We start from the raw sequence: 21,568 nt of genomic DNA on the forward strand, positions 1-21,568 counted from the left end.
GGGAAGGCAAGTCGGAGAGACACGCGCCACAAAACTGCGCTCTTCACCGCTTGGAATGACCCCCGCAGGCTGCGAGCCTCTGTGTCTGAACCCTGAAAAGTTTGGGCATGTAACTGGCAACCGGAGGAGCCTGGGGAAAAGGGCTGGCAGGAAAGAACAGGAAGCGGTTGCCCGGAGCACCCGCTCTGCAGCAGGACAATGACTGAAGCTCTTTACTGAACTCCCACGGCAGCAGCCCCAGCGCCCTGGGGGAAATCCAGCCCTGCTGCCCGTACACCCCTGCAGACTGTGCAGAGAAGGTGAGAAGCACCCTGGCTCCCAAAGCAACCCACAGCTAGCTGCAGCCTTCAAGAAAGATGCAGAGAGGGGGTGTTAAAGAGGGGTGATGGCTAGCAGTGGGGCCTCCAGCACGCTCTGGAAAAGCATAGAGCAGGAACCGATTCTCAGATGCGAGGAACTGCTGGGTCAGGGTCACAACTGCTACTGCATCCTGCGGATGTACGGAGAGTAAGCAGAGCTGCCCTTGTGCTGGCTTCTCCTCTTGCAAGGCTCTGGAAGATGTGCTGACCAGGGCTGGCAACGGACTGGAGTCCCAGCACTCCATGCCACGCTGGCAGGACTTGGCCACTGTCACAGGCCCGGCTGCAGGAGCAGGAGAAAGAGCTTGCTTCGTGGAGCATGGGGGCATTCACTTCAACCACCCCTCTCCTCTAGCAGGGCTCGACTCTACCCCGACTATGCGTGAGGCATGTGGAAGTTGGGTCATACTACCTGGATCCCATGCGGCAGCAACCAGAACCAGGCTGCAGGTTTGGAAAAAACTTGTTCCACATCAAGTGCCATGTCCTCCTCTGGACCATTTGCTCATGCTCTGAATTCTCTCTGGATCAAGCTAACGCTCTGATCTAAGATGAGGAACCGGGTAACCGAGTCTGCAAAATGGCTGAACTGCACAAAGCAGCCTCACACCATCTTCAGGTTACTTCAAACCACAGTACTTCACTTTACGGCAACTGCTACTCCGGCATAGGACATCAGAGAACCAGCCGATGCAAAGGCTGAAAGGCTCATGTCCGCTGACCCCAGGCTGCAAGAAGTTCATTTGTCAGCTTAGCAGGGCTGAATCCTGCGAGTCTCTGAAGGGACCAATTACTTACTGTACATCAGAAACACATGCTGTGAAAGGGATTAAGCTGGATAAGAAGCAAGTCAGGTTTGTCCACAAACGATAGTTTAATGCTGACATTTAAAGTCCCATTTGATTCTTGTGTAAATGCCCCATTTCCCTGCATCATCTGCCTGACAAGCTCAGGCAACGCCTTGGTGTAGCAAAGAGAGAGGGCCCCTATGTTGCGGGGGACAGACAGCCGTGCAGAGACCCATCACATCTGTACTGCAAAGCGGAGAAGGTGCTGAGGAACACAAGTGCCAAGCCCACGAACACCCAGGCACACGGATGCCTGGCTCGCACAGGAGCTCTCGGAAGGAGAGGATGGAATGTGTGTGAAGAGCACTAGTCTGCTACAGCCACCATGCAGTTAAGAGCAATAAAACGCTGTTTACCAGATGCAACGTTCCCATATGCAAGGGTGTGCGGGAGCAACCGGGGGGTGTGCGAGTCCAGCCCAGCTGCGATCAAGTCTAAGTGTTTCAGCAGAAATGCTCGGGGTTAAAAGGATAAGCAGCAGGCAGAGCGCTGCCCCTCCCCAGCCCCGAGAAACGTGCACACAAAGTTCAACGGATCCGACTCCCTGGAATCCGGTGCAGCCAGCCCCTGCCAGCAGCAGGAGAGAGAGACTGGGAGAAGTTCAACTCCCAGCGCTAAGCAGGTAAAGATGCCTGGCTGCAGCTAGTTGCACAGTATCCAGGTTAAAGAGGATTTCTATTGTGAGCAATAAGCATTGTTCTGGGCCTGGGGGGGGAACGCCACAGTAAATGGAAGAAATGCAGCGGTTTCTTCCAAGCTCTCCTATTTATTCCCAGCAGAAGGCCACCTACTGACTGCTCTAGAAAGCCTGAGCCAAACACACAGCAGTGAACAGATCCAAATCTAGTACCATGAGCCACAGGACACACCACAGCAACCCGGAGATGCTTTCAGAGCACTCCGCTAGAATTCACAGCACAAAGCACTGCCCTGCCCCCGGGCACCAGCTCCAGAATCACTTGTCGTGACCCCTGCGTCTACCAGCGCCCTGGGAAACAAATCTGTACTCTCGCACGAGAGGCAGGGGAAGGACTCCAAAAAGGATGCCAAGACACACACTGTATAAAACACCAATCTGCTCCGTTTCACTCCACTGCTTTGAAATCTGGAACCACATAAACCTGTTAACTGCTTCGCTTCAGAGGCAAGGCTGAGTCCAGCAGGAAGCCCGTAAAGGAACCCCCTTCCCCCTTGTGAGCGCAGCTGGGCTACAGGCTGCCCAGGCAGTTGGTCCACACAAGCTGTAGGCATGGAGGGGATGTGCTATGTGGCCACGTGTGCAGGGGAGGAGATGGAGACGAACTCCCGGAGAATATTCTTGGCCATTTCGATATTGTTATGTGCAATGACCAGTGCTTTCTGAATGTCCTGATATGAGTATCCTTGGCTCATAAGGTTCTCGATCTCACTGGAGAGCTGAGGGGGGGTGCTAGGCCCTGGCTGGCAGCTCCCAGCCTTCCGTTCGGAGTTTATCCTCCGTGGCAAAGGCTTCGGTGGCCGCTCTGGAACCTGAGTGCCATCAGAGAAACCTGGAAGGAAAAACAGGTGCATGTTACTGTGGAGAGGGGACAAGCTCCTGCATTCACCTGCGGCCTCGCGACAAGGCGGCAGTGGTACTGGCATGCTTCTCACTGCCCTTCTGACATTGGGAAAGCCTCTGCAGACACCTGGCCACACTGGCCCACCCCTCAGCACTGCTGGCTGCCATACATTGCTGGCTGAGGCTATGCATGAAGCAAGCACAAGGCTGAACCTAGTTATCCAAAGAACCCATTCAGTTCTGCTCCCCACACCAGGGTGGTTCTTTCCCCTCTGCATTAACACCCGGTGCTAATGCAACAGTTCCAGGGGAGGCTCAGAGTACAAATGCCCAAGCTGCCAGTTGGGAAGAGGGAGCTGTGCAGCCTGGGACCAGGAAGCAAGTGGTCAGCGTGACAAAGGCTTCTGGAGCACCGCGTGTCCAAAGTGTTAAGACAAAGAGGGCTCTAGAGGCAGAGCATTCTCTGGAGCTGCCTCACCCACCACGAGGCGGCCCGGCTCCTCAACCATCAAAGGAAAACAAAGGGCTTAGATATAAAATCCTTTTATACAGTTGAGAGAATAAGAGCTCCCTCCCCAGACGGCATGAACTGGAGCAAATCTCAAAGACTGCACGTCAGCTTCAGAGTGGCCACTGGCATGTTACTGAGAGGGGAAGAAAGATGCGCTGTGTGGAACAGCACAACCACAGAGCTACCACAATAGATGGCGCCACGGAGCCAGCTCACTTAGCACCCAGTGTCTGGGAGCAGCTGATCCTCAGTGACTCAGGGGATGACAAAACCTCCTCAAGATAATGCTTACTGAGCCCTCCTAAAGCACTGCTCCATCCACAGGGCTCAAAGCATTTTGCAATGGTGGGGAAGCTTCATTAGCCTCTTCACACAGTTGTGGAAACTGGGCCACAGGGAAAGGAAGGCGCTTAGCCCTATGGGGGGACACTGAGAGAAGACGGTGGGGTATGGGGCAGATGACAATGCTGCTAAGCTCCGCTGCTCTTCTCAGAGCTGGAGGGGAGGAGTGGGAGCTGGCGGCAAAGGAGCTGGCTCCAGGGGTGAGTCTGCAGGACAGAAAGCTACAACCTGAACCTTTCAGGTTGGAGTTTTGTAGCAAAGAAGTGACCAAGACAAGAAAGAGCACATTTGGCCTGGAGACCCTGGACAGAAAGGTACTGCTGTCTTCTGCCCCTTCCCTCACCCCTAAGTCATGCAAGGTCTAGGAGATAATCCCTCTGAGACCCCTTTAGGCGGGGAGAAATTTATAGGGGTCACTTTCAAGGGCTTGTGCCACAGCTGCCCCATCCTTTCACTCTGACAGGAACTGGCGGGTTCGGCAGGAGTCAGCCACAATGACCCTCCTCCGGAGAGTAACCTTGTAATTGCGGTGCAAAATTAATCACCGGAAGGTTGGCGGCGCTTCCCTCAGAAGCAGCTGGACAGTGGAGAGAGGAGCCGAGGCAGATGAGCAGATTTCTGGGCAGCTAAAACCTGTTTATTCTCAGAAAAAGTCATGCCACCCAGAAGGACACGGTGTGACCTTGGGGAGCCAGCCAGCACCACTGAGCGGGGGTTGAGAGCACTGGAAGGTAAGCTAGCTCCATCTGCTGGTAAAGAACCACCCCCAGTAGCCTGAACCAACACAGATGATCAGAGAGAGAGAAGCACACAGGATCATCGCTCATCCCTGTTCTCTTTGTGCAGTTACAAGCGTCTGTACTAAATACAGCTATAGCGTGCATTCAACTTCCTCTCTCAGCGACTGCAACAGATTGACCTGAGTGCCAGAAGGCTGAGCTGGGTGCCTTGAAGATTAGGTGAATGGAGCACATATAAACCCAAATAAGCAATGTTTTAATTAACCTGTGCAGTGCAAAGGCTTACTCCATCATCACATATTCACCCATAAGGACTAGAGCACCTCTGTAGTGCAGGACCAAGCCTGTAGCCTACAGAGGAGGTCAATTAGATGCTCCCAAGAGGTCCGACACACTGTCAGACCCTGCTGCCAGCTCCTGCAGTAAGGGCACTCACTTGTTGCAGGATCCCCATCCAGAGACATCCGGCTGAAGGCAGACGTGGCATTGGAGATGTCAGACAGTGTGCGACGTGCAAGGGCGATGGGCAAAGGCGGCTTAGGGATGTCATAGCCATCTTCTTCATTTTCAGACTCCTCAGGGCCGTTGCTGGCAGCAGCTGCGGCCAGATCCCTCTCATCTAGGAAAGCCCACAGGCAGTCAGCTCAGACCTATATAGCTCAGAGCCTTTCCAAAACAGACTGTATACTCCTTGCTCGGTCCTGCAAATAGCTGTGTTGAGCTCTGCTGTCGAAACCCCATGTCAGGAGGGGTAAAATCCTTTCATAGGGCCTATCCATCCCTTTTTAATACTTTGTCCTACATGCACGCACACCTTTAGCTTTGCAGATTACATAGCAAGGCACATCCCTCCCTGCTCAAACCCACAGCAGAAAGCCAAAAAAAGGGACAGGGGAGTTACCACACACTTGTTTCGAGTGTAACGCCTTTAGTCAGGCCCCTGGGTATAGCTGCAAGTCATTCGTGACCTCTCTAGTGCACCCAATTAACTGGTTCTCTACAGGGACACTTTAATGCATTGATCTCATCAGTAGGCAGGGTGTCATGTTCACACATGAAATTCACTGACTTCCTCAAGAAAAGGACACACTCACCAGCCCTCCTCACAATGATCTCACTTGGGCAGGCTCATTTTGGTGAATGCCTTCCAAGAAACCACAGTCAAGTCATCTTGACTAAGCAGCAGGGCTGTGACAAGAGACTGAATTTGTCTCAGTTTCCAAAAGGATCGAGATGTGAGTTCATTCTGATCCCTAGGGATAGAAGCCTACATAGCTTTGAAAATGTTCAGTGAGAGTGCCTGGTCCACTCCCCAAAAGAGTCTGATCTGAGGATGGTCAGCTGTAATTGCCAGCTGGAATTACTGGGGCTAACTGGGGCACAAGCCCGTTCTTAGCCTGTGCAAATCAGCACCTTGACACGGATTCACACTAGGAGGAGGAGTGGCAGGCATGGGAATGAGGAATTTCAAAAATTAGGTAGAACAATATTCCATGAATTAAAAGGAACAGCTGGGGACAGACAACACATCTGAGCTGATGATTTCATGGCAGCCCAGCTCCCTACTGTGAATAAGCCTAGAAGACAAAACCCTCATAATACTGAACTTTCTAAGTCACCGCTGGTTACCTATAAAAAAAATCTTACTGCTTCTTTCCCCCACTTTAACTAGGTTTTGTAACTAAGATCCCTCTTTGCAGTCTACAGTCCACGCTGACAAAACAGTCATGCTGACGTCTAACTATTTACCCTCAAAAGCTAGTCACGGTTCTGTCACATTACCTTTAAAGACTATTTCAACTTGGATTCTCACTACTTCGCTCCTCCATGGTTTCTCTCTAGGTTGCTTTATAATATGCATGGCTGACCACTTACCGAAAATGTTTGTGATCTCTAAGCTAGAGGATGCTGCCTGCGACTGAATGTTGTACATCGCTTCATATGTGCAGCCATCAGCTTGCCGGTCACACTCCAACACTCTGCAAGAAAGAGGAGTTAAAAAAGTTTCCCACCAGGAATGAAACTGTTGTCTCCTTAGCACTTTAGCCTATGCTACAGATTTTTCTTAACTGCTTGCCCTGACAGGCAGCACATTGCTTTCACTGCAATACAACAGATCAGTTCAGAGGAATGTTAACCGGCAGAACTGGAAAATGAGGCAAAGCTGTGAATGGAGTTTCGCATTTCCATGGCAGCTGACGTCAAAAGCCTAACGGAAATGGACAGGAGTGATAAAACAATGCCATGTATGGCTAACATCGGGACTCTAAGAAAGAGCACTGTTCACAGTCTGTTTCCTCCACTGCTGTAGTCTATATCTGGTCAGCATCAGTGGGGAAAAGACAGCAGACAGAGCAGCTGGGTGAAATCTCAGCCACAATGAACAAACATGTTCCTCTGGCCCAGTGTGGTTTTGCAAGCACTGTAGAGACAACAGGAGTCTCACCGTAAACTCTGGGTCATTTCCAAAGGCAGCTTGAGCTCTGGTTTTTGTCCACCTGGACCTGGAGGCACCACAGGCAGAGAGGATGGCGACATGTATTCAGTGTCTTCATCGCTTTCAGACTGTTCCCCCGGCGGCAGTTTTGGTACAGGCAGTGGTCTGGGGCAGACAGAAGAGGATCAAAAGCAGGTGGAAAGCAGTGAAAATTCAGTTAATGACAAAATAGCGACATTGTCTCTTAACTCTCAAAGCCACAGCAAGACTTTCAAATTGATTCTGGCTTTCTGGAATTCTGAGCCGTCTGGTTGCAAGACTCCATTAAACCCGTTAGCAAAAGTGTTGTCCAAGCTACATGGTGACTGTGCCAGATACACATTTCCCAGGCAGGCTTCAATTTCATGCCTTGGGCCATGTCCCTCTGCAATAAAAAGGTGCAGTCTTACACTGAGATATGTACTGCGGTATCTAATGTTTCTGGGACTGAAATTATACACCAGGCTGTCTAACTGCACCACGTGCTGGGCAATTCCCATTTGGTTTGAAGTTCCTACTGGTAGCTCTAAACCTGAAGATCTCTACACATCTCTGCCAAGGGGGTATGCTGTACATGTGCTTTCATATTCTTTCAGAGATTGAATCCCCTGCTCAGGCCATTGGAGCAGTGTTGAATTCTAACTCTTGCACTGAGGAGTACCAAGATGCGAAGAGACCCACAATTACATTTGTACCACAAATAGAGCCTTCACTGAAAAGCAACACACCTGGCAGCTAGAGCGTAGATGGCATTGGCAGATGAAGAAGGTTTTATCTTGGGGTGCTCACACTCTGAGTTTGCTGGAGGCCCGCTGTTCAAGTTCTGCAAGGTGAAATTTAGGTTACAAACCCCAATGAAGTCAGCAGATTCAGACAGACAGTAACGGCTCATCATCTCCTCTTAGGTACTCCAAAACACTGATTCCAAGAAACCTTGTCTCTGCAAGCGGATTTGTTGACAGCTAGAAGTAATTAATTTGCTTTAAACCTCTGAGACAGAGGAAGGAAACAATCAAGGAGCGTGAGCCAAAGGAATTAAGACAGTCTGGGTAGCATTTCTTTTTGACAGAAGCATATGGCACCAGTGTAAGTGAAATAACACAGTACAGTGGTGGAAATAAAGAGTCTCCAAATACAGACTCCAAATGTCCACTGGCATTTCTTACACACTGCATGGGATCCATACATTTTAAAAACCCCAAATGTGCATTCTCCTCCACCCCCAACCATCTCCTACTACAATCCTGCTTAAAACACAACTGGACTCAAAGGACTGACCACAGCACAATGGCTATTTAATGGCAGCTCAGAGGCAATTCTGCCTTATTCCCCTTCCTATCCAGCAGGTAATTTGCATACACATTTTAAATAATGACTGTTCAGCTCTGCAAGAGCTCCTCAAGTCTGGCATAAGTAGTATCCCCTCCCTCTCCATTCAGATGGGGAAGCACTGCCCAACTGGGCCTTACCGTTGTAGTATCCAGGCTGAGTGTACTGCCATGCCTATGTACGTCGGGTCTGGAGTCCATCAGAGAGGGCAAGGAAAATGGGAGCGAATGGCGGTTTGTCAGTTCTCTACCAGCCCATGGGTCATTAGGGCTGAGAGCTGCGGAAGGTGCTTTTGGAACGGGCCGTGACGCCCAGGGCTCCCCTTGACGGTTGGAGGGCACTGGTGGTAATTTGTCTCTGGCAGGACAATCTCCTGGCGTACAGGGTAAAGGGCGTCTCTGAGGTCGGCTCTCCACCCCAGTGGAATGCGGCCTGTCTGGAGGAGGCGGAGGCGGGAGATCTCTCAGTGTTGGAGGTATCGGCAAAGGCTTGTCCTTGTGAAGGGAACTAGGAACAACCTGTGAGACAGCATAAGCCACTTGAAAATGCAGCTTAAAAAGCAGAAGGCCTAGCCCTCTCCCATACCCCAGTTAGGAGCTCACCTATGAGATATTAATTCTAGACTTGCTGCGTGAAACCCCGAAATGACCTCCTTAGACTTTTAGAAACAAGGAATTTGCACTAAACCTCTAGGTTTGCCGTGCTGGAAATCCTTCCTCCTGTCTTTGGGAAAAGGAAAAGGAAGAAGCCTTTACCTTAGACGTGGTTCCTGGGCTGGAAGCCCCAGAGGGGTTAGATACTCGCTGCTGCAGAAGGTCTAGCCGTGGGGGCACCGGGGGCAGTGAGGCCTGTGGAGCCATCGAGAATGGAGAGGGAGGGCGCTCCACCTGCAAAGAGAAAGTCACAAAAATGACCCAGTGCTGAGCCCTTGAGAAGCTGCCCCAGCACAGCAGCAGTCTCCTCATGCCTTCATGCTCCACTTTGGTACCGCACCCCGAACACGTCAGCATATCCATACTGCATGTGCAAGGAAAGGTGATGCATGTTCTGACTGCAGCATGTTGGGGACAAACCCTGTTAAGTCAGCAGGAGGCCCCAAGCTGGCACTACCCTACAAGCACACGTCCAACCCACCCCTCAAACACTGGCATTGTTTTTCTGCACCAACTGCTTCTCGTTTCTAGTGCGCCTTTTTGAAGCAAGCACATACTGTGCTCACCACCAGAGGGCACGCTCTACTGTATCAGCAGACGGAGCGGGATTACATCTGAGAGGTGTACAAGATGTCCCTCTGCCAAAATAAGCGTACACTGGCACAAGAGGGTGTCAAAGCCCTCATCCTTCTCCTTGGATAAAGTGCTTCACCACCTGGTACATGGAAAAAGTGCCCCCTTTTTCCTCACCCTTGCAAAAGCACTTGATGACCGAGGATGGCACTCTGTAACGCTGAGACACTGGGCACAGCTTTTACATGACTGGCACATTCCAGACCACCTGACTACTGCAAACCACAATGGGGAGTCACCCTGCATTAAGAGAGTCAAATTTTGACTCCCAAGGTGGACAACGAGGGCACCCATGTCCAAGACAACGACACTGAACTTTACATGAGCAACTGTACTGAGAAGTAACCAGTGTGGAATTCAAAGGGGATTCTGATCATTATTCAGGTTTCTTTAAATGGGAAGAATCGCCCTTTTATAAAAAGGTGATACTGGTTACTGAAAACTAGCCAGGTTCGACCCCTTTCCCCTATGCATCAGAGCAGCTCCAGCTGCTGACTGGTAAATGCCAACAATGAGCTGACAGAAAAAAAAAATCTGCACAGCGATCCATAAAGGATGCAGCCTTTGCATGCATCTCCCCGGCAGGAAGCAGCACTGATGGCCGACAGTCATCCCATCTTTATTACACAGATTAATCAGGCAGCGTATTAAAAGATGACAGCCAAATCGACTTCCTCAGCAAAATGGCCTGCCCGGTGCCCAGTTCAGTCATCAGCACCTTGGAAAGACTCCTTTTCTCGCTGGCTGCTTCTGCTCATCGCAACGGAAAATGGCTCAATTTCTGCTGATAATGCTGATTGCAGATAATAAATCAAAAAGCAGCATTGCTCAGCATGCAGATAAGTGTTATAAATCTAGGTTTTACATTCTGATAGATCAACACAGCTATTTTGTTCTCCTAATGGCCTGGACGGTGCCCCACTTTCCATGACAACATAACGTCACAGCATCTGATGCAGCAAGCCTGCTGCTTATAGAAGCTTATGCTATGCAGCTCCGCTTTAGCCAGTCTATAGGGTACAAATCTACCCTGCCTCCTGCCTGACTTCAGACTAACACAGCTAACTACCTCTCTCAACAGACAGAAAGTCAGAGATATGGTATGTGGACAGTAGCGCTGGGCTGGACCTCAGCTGCTGTACGGCCACATTCACCATCTCGGTGATGACCGCAAACCTGGGCTACAAACTGCCATGTCTGCCCAGGGGCTCAGCAAACTGAGCGTACCTAAGTGAGCAAGACCACAGACAGCCCAGAGTCTTCACCTCTGTGATGCCACTGTCTCTAGAAGCACGTGCCCTGCAGCACGTTTACCTTTGCTCCAGCCAATTCTTTCATTATGAAGAGGGAATCATCAGCTCTGTCATCATCATCATCATCATAATTGGGTGAAGGAGTTCCTTCTGCACCTTGCCGCAACAGCCCTCCTCCTCCTCTAGGATCGAACGGGTCGACTACGATGGGCTCCGTGCCTTTGATTTCACAACGGCAGAACGGACAGCCCTGACCTTCCGATTCCTGTGACGGAAGGCAAAAAACATGAAGTGATTTTCCACAGCTACTGTTATGACAGAAACCAAACCCAGGGACTAGAACCTATATACAAAAAAGTTGAAGCCTTTCATCTGTAACGTCTTTTTGGAAATGCACTTTGGTGACGGGGATGAGGGACAGGCAAATTAAAAGTGTGCTATAAATACAGCAATGAACTTCTCTGGAGGCAACAGAGAGACAGTAGGGTCTAATGGGTAGAATCAATTCTGGACAGAATTCCAGCCTCTATATCCCATGGGGAAAAGTCTCTAGCAAGCTTCATTCTTGTGCTTCCTCTGCAGCCAGGCACGCCAGAATTCCCAGTCTGCAGATTCATTAATATGCATTTGAGGCTGTACCTTTAGTGCCCTCCTTAATTTTCGGCACCTGCGAGGATCTAAGTGAGACAGAAGATATACCATCTCCCAGAAAGGTCAATCAGCTTGGCTTTCCTCACCTGCCACGAAGTGAGACAGGAAGTGCACATCAGATGGCCACATGGCTCAATCTTCACATCCTTGTCATTTTCCGCACAAATTTTACACAGCTGGAACGTGGAGCCCATCTCACAGTACAATTCATATTGTTCCTGGTGGGAAGACAGACAGACATCACTGATTCTGGAAAATTAACATGCCTTGTCGGTCAGAGCTATAAGAAATCCAAACTAAGAGACACAGAAAAAAATCATAACATCCAAGCCCCAAACCAAAGCCCAACAGCAAGAGACACTTCCAGAGATTCCACTGTAATGCTGGCCCTACTTCAGTCAGGCTCTGAAAAAATGGACTTGAAGCCATCCTAAGAAGCCTTGGAAGCCTTCCTGACACCACAGCAAGCCACAGACAGCACCCAAGGAGAAAGGAAAACATCTAACCGAGAGCAGGTGCAAGAACCTCTTGCAGCCCAATTTTTCCAGACAAGGACCTTAAAACCCATCAGCTCTAGATCAAGGCGAAACTTTGTTTGATATTTTCAAACCTTCCTGCCCACTCCAACCGTATGAAGAGCTTTAGGTCTCTTACCAGATCCATTACAGTTGCCTTAGAAGTGATTGCTAGTGTATGATCTCCTTGGTAACAGAAGGGGTGCATTCTAGACTAGAGTGTAAGAGGCCAGGAGGTTGTGAGAAAGCAGAATCCCCTGCTCACCTGTGTAACTTTGATGTGGTCCTGAGGCGTGGGCTCACACAAACCAGTCAGGTCAGGGTTCTGATTCCGACCATCAGGGAACAGATAACTAGGGGGAGCAAAACACAACGTGCAATTTCTTTGAGGGAAAATGCCCGTGGAAATCCAAGTTCCTTCCTGGTTTCACTTTTGCTAATGAGCAAATCATTCTGCTTTTTCAAAAAAAAAAAAAAATTGGCACTTGCAGGCTCCCAGGCTTCTCTTCCTATACTGTCCTTTAGTAAAGCCTCAGGGATAAAATTAACACCCAAAAAAGAACAGATGTTACGGTGCTAGTCTTGGTGTCATCAGTGGCATCAAAGCTCAAGAAGCAAGAGTGATACCCAAGGTAGTCACCAACTTTTAACAGAGACAAGGGGAAGTCAGATAAGCAAGGGGAAAGATTGCGCTCTGTAGGAACACCCCTGAGAGTCGAAGTCCCTCCTCTGGATCCCAGTGCAGTAAGTTATTAGGCGTATGAGTCATTCCATTGACATCATGGGAATTACTCACATCAATGCAGTGTTTTGCCAAATCAGGGCCTAAATAAAAAGGAAGGTGGGTACTTCCTCACAGGATCTCTGCTAGTGCTTACTGCCAACTTGACCTCAGCAGGATGTTGCCTGTACCAACAGGCAGAATGGCATATGACCGAATCCACCAGGCACAGTCTAAAATCCATCTGCTTCCAACAGGGCAGTGACGGCACACTCTGACAGGGAAAGGGGAGAGCCCACAGCAAACGTGGCATTGTAGACACAACCTTAACTTGCAAAAGGCAGAAAACATCACAGTGAAGTACTTACAAGCCTTCCCTGAAGCCATCGATCAGCGCTTGAAAGAGAGGTTTGTTGTGGGGGATAGTCTGCAGGATGTTCCCATCTGCGGTGACATAGCCGATGGCCCACTGACCAAGGCGGGTACAGCTCAATCGGAAAATGTAACTGCACAGAGAGAAAGGAACACAGCTGTCAGTTTGGCACAGGTTGGCCAAAACAATTAAGTGCCCAGGAAATAGCTCTGTTGGGCTCACTCATGATGGAGATAAGGAAAAGCAGGAGGACTGGAAGAGTTACACCAACTTTCACCTCTTCACCCCCCTGCCAATCCAGAGGAGAATGCTGCGATCTGATCCAAGCAGATGAAACACTGAAATACTCATATCAGGGTAAACTTAATCCTTTGCTGCAACAAAAAATAGCATCCTCACACATGTTCATTTAACAAAAAGATGACAGGGCTTTTATTTTTCAAAATACTTGACTGTGCCTAGGAACGAGAGGTATCAGCTCCTCTCTTCCTGGGTTGGGTGGGCGGAACTCTCTGCTAGCCCAGAAGCAATGCAAATTAAAAGCAACGTGGACTAATGCCTTGTGCTGACCCAAGCTGTCTCTGACACATCAGGTGCTGCATTAACAATGCATGAGAGGAGTTAGTGAGAAAGAGCCCCTGCTTTCAAGCACTAACCTGCCAGGCTTGTGAATGAATTTCTGAAGCCTTGCTTTCACCTCGTCATATGTTAAGAATGCCATATAGCCAGGATGAGTCACTGCTAGGCTGTTCCAGTTTCTGAGCAAAGACGACCACGGCTAAAGAAACATTAGAAGAAATATCATTAGTTCTGCATTTCCAAGAGGTACCAATATAGACAACTGTCCTTAATCCAAAGTCGGCCCATCCATCAAAGAACTGGACTTCCTTTCCACTGTGTCCAATGTATGAGCTAAAACCAACTGACAGCTACTAGGGCTGCTGGCTCAGGTAGACAACAGGTAGACAACAGAAAATAGCATGGCTTCACTGACACAAACCCTTCCAGTAGGCAGAGTAGTAGCACCACAAACAGGAACACAAAAAGCCAGACATTTGGATTATGCAGCGTTTCAGCTGGAAAGGCGTTAACCCCTTCCATGACAAAGGCAGAGAGAAGGACTTTTTGTTGCCAAAGTCTAGTGGTCCAAAACTCCCTTTTCTCAAACCTCCACAACAGCTTGTATAGAGGCCAATCATGGACTCCATCTCGAAGGAAAAGGAGCAAAAAAGTACCAGTAATTTTTAAAGCAGAAGTTAGGGATAGCAGTGTTATCATCTACCATTGCAAAAGCATGACTGATTATCGTTCCTGGGGAGAAGACACCGAGGTGTAATGATTGCTGTTATCTTTTGCTGCGTGCCAGAGAGGAACTATTCAGTTTTATGCAATTCACAAAAGTGGGAAAAACCACCTCTGCTTTCCCAACAGAAGTAAGAACAGGCAAACTTCAAGTTGAGTGAGAATGGTACAGGAGTGTACTTAATAGGTGTTGAGCAGAAACTCCTGTCAATAAGCTGATCAAGACAGAAACCCCAACCATACAGTCTTTAACAACCAGCAAAAAAGACGTCATTCTGCTCAGAGGAACTGGCCCAAGAACAGATAATAATTGTATCACAGCAATCTACTCACAAGCGAGTTATGGAAAGAACAGGGGGGTTAGTAGATTAAGCACAGGACCAAGGACCAGAAATCATGACTAGCCCCAGTTCTCCTGCTGATGGGCTCCAAGGAAGTGTCTTAACCTCTTGGCCTGGTTCTCTGTCTGATAGCAATACCTAACGACCCACTCACCCTCACCAGAGCGTGATGGTAACTATTGGCTGTACAAGGCTCTGAATGAGTACAGCCACAGATAAATGCCAGACATCACTGTGAACAATGCATATGAAGAGAATAAGCTGAGCACTTTGCAATGCTAAAAAGTATAAACAACTCCTACCCCACTTTTTACATACTGTAGTTGCAAGAAATCCTGAATTAGATCAGACCCATTGCAACACTGAACATGGGAACTTTCCAGCTAGACATGTCTTAATTACAACCCACCCTATCACATGGGAAAAAAGCATGTCAGAGCCAAAGAAAAAAAGTGTTTGTTCTTGGAAGTCTCCTATCGCACCATCAAAAGCTCCACTCTCAAGCTCAGTTCTGCCAGTGACTCAGATTTTGTTCACCCAATATTAATACTGATTCGACAACAGAGGTGTCTGTATCATACAGAACACACAATGTTTATGTGACATTTTGGTTTCAATGGGTCGAAAGCCAGGAAATCAAAAGTTCCATGTGGACACTCCTTTCTGAAAACGCCCCCATGAAAACAAACAACCCCCCCACCCCCCAAAATTAAAAAAGGGCACAAGGGAGGCTGGACTGATAAATTAAGCAAGCTTCACATTTCCTGGCTCACAGGAGTTTCTGTCACTACTTCAGTTTAAAAGTGACCTTTAAAGGGGGAAAAACTGATGCAGGGAAGGATCCTGAGAGCATGCTACAGTTCCCATTTATTTTTAGAGAACGTTTCTGTCTGTAGCAAGACGTTTCACAGGGTTACTGCATGGCAGGATTCAACCTGTTACTGAAGCTTGTATGGGGATGAGAAAAGCTTAAGCTTGTTCTGGCTTAAGCAAGCGTGTCTCCTGAAGCAGCCTGACACGTCCCTATCGTACGCATTCAAGTGACTCGCATCCCTCGGCCCATACCTGAAAGAGTCGCGTAAAAATATCAAATTCAAATACTGAAATGTAGTCGTTGCACGTCAAGTCGATGGTTGATTTCAGGGCCATGGCCTCTAACCCGGAACTGATGGGATGTACTTCATGCAAGGCCTGGCGGAAGGTCTTCCACGGAACGATTGTCCTGGCAGGGGAATAAAGGGAAGGATCAGCAAGTGTGGCATGACTGCTGAAACCATCACCATCTGATGCCAGAGCTGTGCTGCATGCAATGTATACGTCCCATGAGCAGAGTTAGGAAGGGCAAAAGCAATCACCATGAGAGAGATTTACTCCTGTTGAGAGCAAGGGAGAAACCTCTCTGCATCCCCAGCAGTAAGCAGGAAAAGGGCCATTCTCCAGGTCACCGCCCTGCATGGCACAACAGTGTGGTACTGCAAGCCCAGCTCCGGTCTCCCTTTCCCCAGTTCCATCAGTGCCCACAATCCACACTGTAGCAAGGGCAAGGAGCAATGTCACCATTTGATCTCCTTCCTAATTCAGCAGCAGGAGCAGTCCAGGTCAGTCTCTCAGTAGCAAAGACCAAAACAGTCAAAAGACCGCACACAGCTATATCTGGAGAGATGATTAGTCAGACAGTGAAGGCAACTGTGGACCAAGATCAGGAGCTTCAAAGTTCAGCTTTTATTTTCTCCTTTCGAAATACAGAGGGGGGAAAGTCCATAAGATACATGGCAAGAGTGTACCACATTTCAAACCTGTTCCCACCCTCCACATCCAACAGGTTTCATTTGGACTTCCACAGTTTACATATTATTACTTTGAATTGGACAGCTGCTAACATCTACATCTTTGTTAGGCAGAAGATGCTGTCCCGTTCAGCTAACACTGTAATAATGGATGCTGGTAGCATTAATTTTGTCAGCATCTTGTTAAATGGAAAAAAACCTTGACACTTCAGCAACTCTCCCTAAATATATTCTATTGTACTTAATTGTCTCCTCCCTTTTATCTTAACATGGCCGGTACGCAAACGGACAGGAGTTCAGAGAAGCTGGGATAAAAGTGATTCTGAGATCAAGACGACTAACTGGAAGAAAGTCTGAAGGAACTTAATGTAACATTTTGGCTAAGAGACAACTCACCTGAGGGACGTGGTCACAGTCTCCGAAGAGGAGGAAGAATAAATGTGCGTAGTAGCACATGAGATTGTCATGAGGAGTAATGGGATTCAGTTAAGAAAAGGAAAAATTTAGGAAGAATAGAAGGGAAAATGTATGACAGGAAAGCAGGCTGCTCAGGAAAGCAGGGAAGCCCCATCACTTGACACACTAGAACAAGACTGGATAAGGAACTGGAAAAATAGAGTGTAGGGAACAATCCAGCACTGTGGACTTTGGAGAGGAGACGAGATGACTTAATGGGTCTTTCCCATCACTAATTTCTATGATTAATCCAACAAGGGCATTTGTGATCCACAAAGCAGAAGCAGCATTTTTAATACACAGAATGTACATGTAAGTGCTGATCTACTCTCTCATATGAAACATGCTGAGAAACTTACTTTTCCCCAAAAGCTTTTCTCCAGAATTCGGCAGCATCTGCCTTTGTGATCCGAAATGTGTCTCCCTGGAAGAGGCCGTTTGGGAAAATGCCTTTCAGTTCTGCCAGCATATGGCTGAAGATCAGGGACAGCTTTGTCAGGTTGCGCCTGCAACAGATCACAAAAGCAGAAGTTAGAGAAATCAGGCTTTGGGTAAGACAGCCAGAAACAGGGCTTGAAGAAATCCAGAAACTACCTCAAACCAGGAAAAAACCTCCCATTTAGGACCATTTCTCAAGGCATTTGTTGCTTTCAGCCCACGTTGTCTAATGCACAGCAGGTCGCAATGTGATTTATATTTTCAAACACTTATTATCCTCCCTTCGCAACCACTCTGAGGTAGGGAGGCATTTTGGTCTGTTTTGTGGATGGGAGACAGAGGTTAGGAGATGTGCCCAAGGCTATGCAGCAAGTCAGGAGGCAGAGCAGAATCAGAATCCAAGTGTTCTTGGCTGCACAGCCTGTGCTCCGTGTCTTCCACCATGGAGCCTCTAAGGGGCATTATTTTTATCTAGGGCCACATCCAGGACTACCCAGGTAGCTATATCTTGCATGAGAACGTGCTCTCTTCTCCCTAAAAGGCTCAAAGTAATTATCTTCCTGGCTGACAGCACAAGCAGGGACATTAGGGACAGCTCTCTGCTCACCAATGGAAGGAGCATTTATTTGCTTCCTTCCTCTCCCCCCTGTTCTTTATAGTTTCATAGTTCCTAGGGTCGGAAGGGACCTGAGCAGATCATCTAGTCCGACCCCCTGCCATGGCAGGAAAGAATACCGGGGTCAAACGACCCCAGCAAGACGTGCATCTAACCTCCTCTTAAACACCCCCAGGGTAGGAGCCAGCACCACTTCTCTTGGACGTTGGTTCCAGACCCTAGCCGCCCTGACCGTGAAGTCGCGCCTCCTGATATCTAGTCTAAACCCGCCCTCTGCCAGCTTGTGACCGTTATTCCTGGTCACTCCTGGCGGTGCTCGGGGGAACAGGGACTCCCCCAATGCCTGCTGATCCCCCCTGACTAGTTTATAACAGGCCACGAGATCCCCCCTCAGCCTTCTCTTCTGGAGGCTGAACAGGTTCAGGTCCCACCGCCTCTCCTCGTAGGGCCTGCCCTGCTGTCCCCTGATCATACGAGTGGCCTCCTCTGGACCCTCTCCATGCTGTCCACATCCCTCCTGCAGTGCGGCGCCCAGACCTGGACGCAGGACTCACCAGTGCCGCACAGAGGGGGAGGATCACCTCCCTGGACCTGCTCGAGATGCATCTGTGGATGCACGACAAGGTATGGTTGGCCTTCCTGACTGCCTCTCCACACTGCCACGCTTATGAAGGATGTGCTCCCCTTCCCATTCCTGATCACCAGTGCCCAGGTCTTGGAGTTGCAGGCTAGGCTGCGGGGGATCCCTGTCCCAGCAGCCTCACACACTTGAGAGTAAAGGAGAGGATGTGGTGGTGTAAGGGAGAGGCACATGAACTCTGCTTTCTCTAAGGACGGCTTTGGCAGATCAGTAGTAACCGGGAGCTCTGGCAGCAGTGGAGCTGCACAGGCTATTACAATACTAGGTACCACAAACTCCCCACTTCAAAGCTAACCAGCCTTGGACACCAGATGCCTGAGAGAGGGATCCAGTCATTCAGAGGAACCTTTTAACATGTCTTGTTTTCAACGGCAGCTAGCCTCCAACAGGACTGCAGGATAACCGCATCCGTGAACACAATTCGTTGAGATATAGCCAGCATGTGCCCACCGATTCCAGCATTTTCGCTAGTTTGATTAGTTTTATGAACGAGGTCATCCAATCGCACTGAACCGGAATCAATTTTCAGCCCAAGGCTCCTCACCCTACTTGCAGTCCTCCCCTTGGTGAAATAAACTGGCCCTGAGATGCAAATCTGTTAAAATGACTTATTTTAGAGCTGCAAGTGATTTATTTTAGTGCAAAAAGCTGACATTTATAAAATAAGCTTCTCGTAGTGAAATAAGCCGACTTATTTTAGAGCTGAACTCTCAGCTTCAGCCCAGCAACAGAGCCAGGCATTCACTTAGCTGCTTCTTTCCGTATACTCCTTGCAAACTCTTCTCAGCAGCAAGGCTCATGTCCCCGGACAAAGGTATTTCAACGGACAACTTATGGTCTCCGCTCCCAGCAACAGCCCCAGAATCCAAGTCCAAGCCACAATCAGCTTCTGTTCCCTGCACTGCCTCACCATGGATTCACTGGGTTTTTTAATCCCCTGTATTTTGAAGTTTTGCAAAGTCTATGACTTTAAATAGGCATAAAGTCAAAAGAACAAGCCCCTACATGAGCATTATTTTTCTTTTTTTCTCCTTGCATACATCTGATTGTCTGCCCATGTTAAGGAAGTGAGTTGCTTGGAGGATAGAACCTGTCAGCTGGAGACAGAGAGATTCTGGTCTTTGTCACTTTTTACAGATCTGAGCCCAACAGATGCTCAGGCTGAACTGAGGCAACAGCTGCAAGATACGCTTCAAAGCCAGCTCTATTTTAATGTTACATAAACATTATATTTGGACTTGCTGCAACATCCAAGATCTGTGTATTTTAAGAGCAGTGAGATGAATTTGCGGCTCTACAGGTATCGAGTTTCTATCAGTTTTCCTTACAGCACAGAGCGTAGTGAGAAGAATATGTCCACACTTGGACGATATTAAAAGAAGCTCTTTCTGAAGGCTGTGTTGCTGTGCGCGTGTGTGTGCACAATTTCCTTTAGCAGTGCAGGGCAATTTCAACAGAGGGCAAATGCAACCAGCTCCTTAGTGCTGCTGAATACCAGGTGATCTGCCTCTGAAGTCTAATACCTAACACTGTTTTAGGCATAAGAGATTGAAACTGGAGCCAGCCAAACTTTATACCTGCAGAACAACACAATTTGGCCCATATTTTCTGCCTCACCCTCAAGCAACCAGTTCAGGGATGGCTGCAGAGGGGAGACGGCAGGAAGCTCTAAGACTCCAGCACTTGTTCTTCCACAAAGGTGAAAATTATACTTGTGCCCCTTCAAAGGAAGGCAAGGTTGTTTGGGTAAATCTGATAGCTTTTATTCAGCCAACTCAAAGAGCTGGATAAAATAGTTGGAAGTCATTGGAAAAAACAGCTGGCTTCCTTCAAAAGAATGAAGCCACCAGTGCCAGTCTGAAGTGTATCACAAATGTGTGATTATCTGGGTATGTACCCAGCATTCCCACCACAAGTGTGGAATAAGTGTCACAACGGTACAACTGAGCTACATGGATTAGTTACAGAACAAGAAGTTCTGAAGATTCAGGTTCAGTGCATTGGGCATTTTCTTCTCTCCAGTGTTGGATGAACTCAGCATGACATTCACAACACCCAGAAAAATCTTGAGAAGGTGTTAAAGAATAATGAAGTGTTCTCCAGAGCCACACAAGGCTAATGCCTACAAAGGCCAGTGAGTTGGGCCATGATTTCTGTGTGCGTGCGGGCGTGCATGTTCCATGAGCCTAGGACTCCCAAAGCCCCAAACTTCTGTAAAGTTTTGTTCAGTGGCTTCCTACATGCTACTAGGTGTCACAGATTACAGTCTGAGAATGATGTAGTTGAGCAGTGGGATCTCTATGAGAACTGGCTCTTTTCCTGATAAACCCTAGTGATGAAGGGGGCGCAGCTGTAGGACATGTCCACTCTGAACTTTTGAACATTCATTGAACACAAAAAAGTTGGAAGTCCAGGCAAACACAGGCTATGTCATTATACAGGAAGGAAAGAGGCATTTGTACTGTTCAGCGAGGGCAGCCTAATAATAATCTAAGATGACACCAAAAGTAGAGACAGGCGGCCAGAGCCAACTCACACAGACAACTGAATAAATAAAAGCCAGGGTGAAGAACGGAACCAGAGCGAGTCTTTGCACCATCACCACAAAAAGAGGCTGTTCGGATTTAACTCAGTACATCAGCAAGCATGGGTAATTTGCTTGAAACGATAAAATGTAGAGCCACGGACAGGGAAAACGGTGTCACACTTCTTTGCAACTCAGCGTACAAAACATGTTCCAGAGATCCTCCAGTTGGGCAAGGGCATCAGAGGAGCTGGTACAAATACCCGCTTTGTGCAACTTTAGCCACACAAACTTGAACACTGCATTTACAAGAAAAAAAAATGGAACAAAGTGTAACTGGTGCTAAGCAGCAGGGCAGAGGTGACAGAAGGTGTGGACATAGCTGCGGAACTAGCGACCTTCCTGTACCAATAAGCATGTGATGAAACCGAAGCAGCAAAAGAGGTATTTGCCTGGACAGTTATCTTTATTCGGCTCCAAAGCATTTGGCCTATGACGCAACATCGTCAGACTATTCTCA

The 21,568-nt window shown here is 48.4% G+C and overlaps 1 protein-coding gene across 1 annotated transcript in view; it reads right to left on the reverse strand.

Annotated features, from left to right (window-relative positions):
• Nucleotides 1-6: 6 nt before the first annotated feature.
• The window catches only part of CBL (Cbl proto-oncogene), a 37,321-nt gene continuing 15,759 nt past the window's right edge, over nt 7-21,568 (reverse strand). Inside the window, exons 2-15 of the mRNA XM_019547083.1 lie at nt 17,190-17,336; nt 15,653-15,809; nt 13,601-13,722; nt 12,940-13,077; nt 12,116-12,203; nt 11,422-11,553; nt 10,746-10,949; nt 8,901-9,032; nt 8,286-8,663; nt 7,545-7,639; nt 6,787-6,942; nt 6,216-6,319; nt 4,777-4,959; nt 7-2,736 (exon numbers count right to left, since the gene is read on the reverse strand). Coding sequence (XP_019402628.1) covers nt 2,471-2,736; nt 4,777-4,959; nt 6,216-6,319; nt 6,787-6,942; nt 7,545-7,639; nt 8,286-8,663; nt 8,901-9,032; nt 10,746-10,949; nt 11,422-11,553; nt 12,116-12,203; nt 12,940-13,077; nt 13,601-13,722; nt 15,653-15,809; nt 17,190-17,336 — 2,302 coding nt within the window. The 3' untranslated portion in view covers nt 7-2,470. The remainder of the gene's footprint in view (nt 2,737-4,776; nt 4,960-6,215; nt 6,320-6,786; nt 6,943-7,544; nt 7,640-8,285; nt 8,664-8,900; nt 9,033-10,745; nt 10,950-11,421; nt 11,554-12,115; nt 12,204-12,939; nt 13,078-13,600; nt 13,723-15,652; nt 15,810-17,189; nt 17,337-21,568) is intronic.

This window comes from Crocodylus porosus, unplaced genomic scaffold (genome assembly GCF_001723895.1).
Source record: "Crocodylus porosus isolate Cpor-Errol unplaced genomic scaffold, CroPor_comp1, whole genome shotgun sequence".
Classification (NCBI taxonomy): Eukaryota; Metazoa; Chordata; order Crocodylia; family Crocodylidae; genus Crocodylus; species Crocodylus porosus.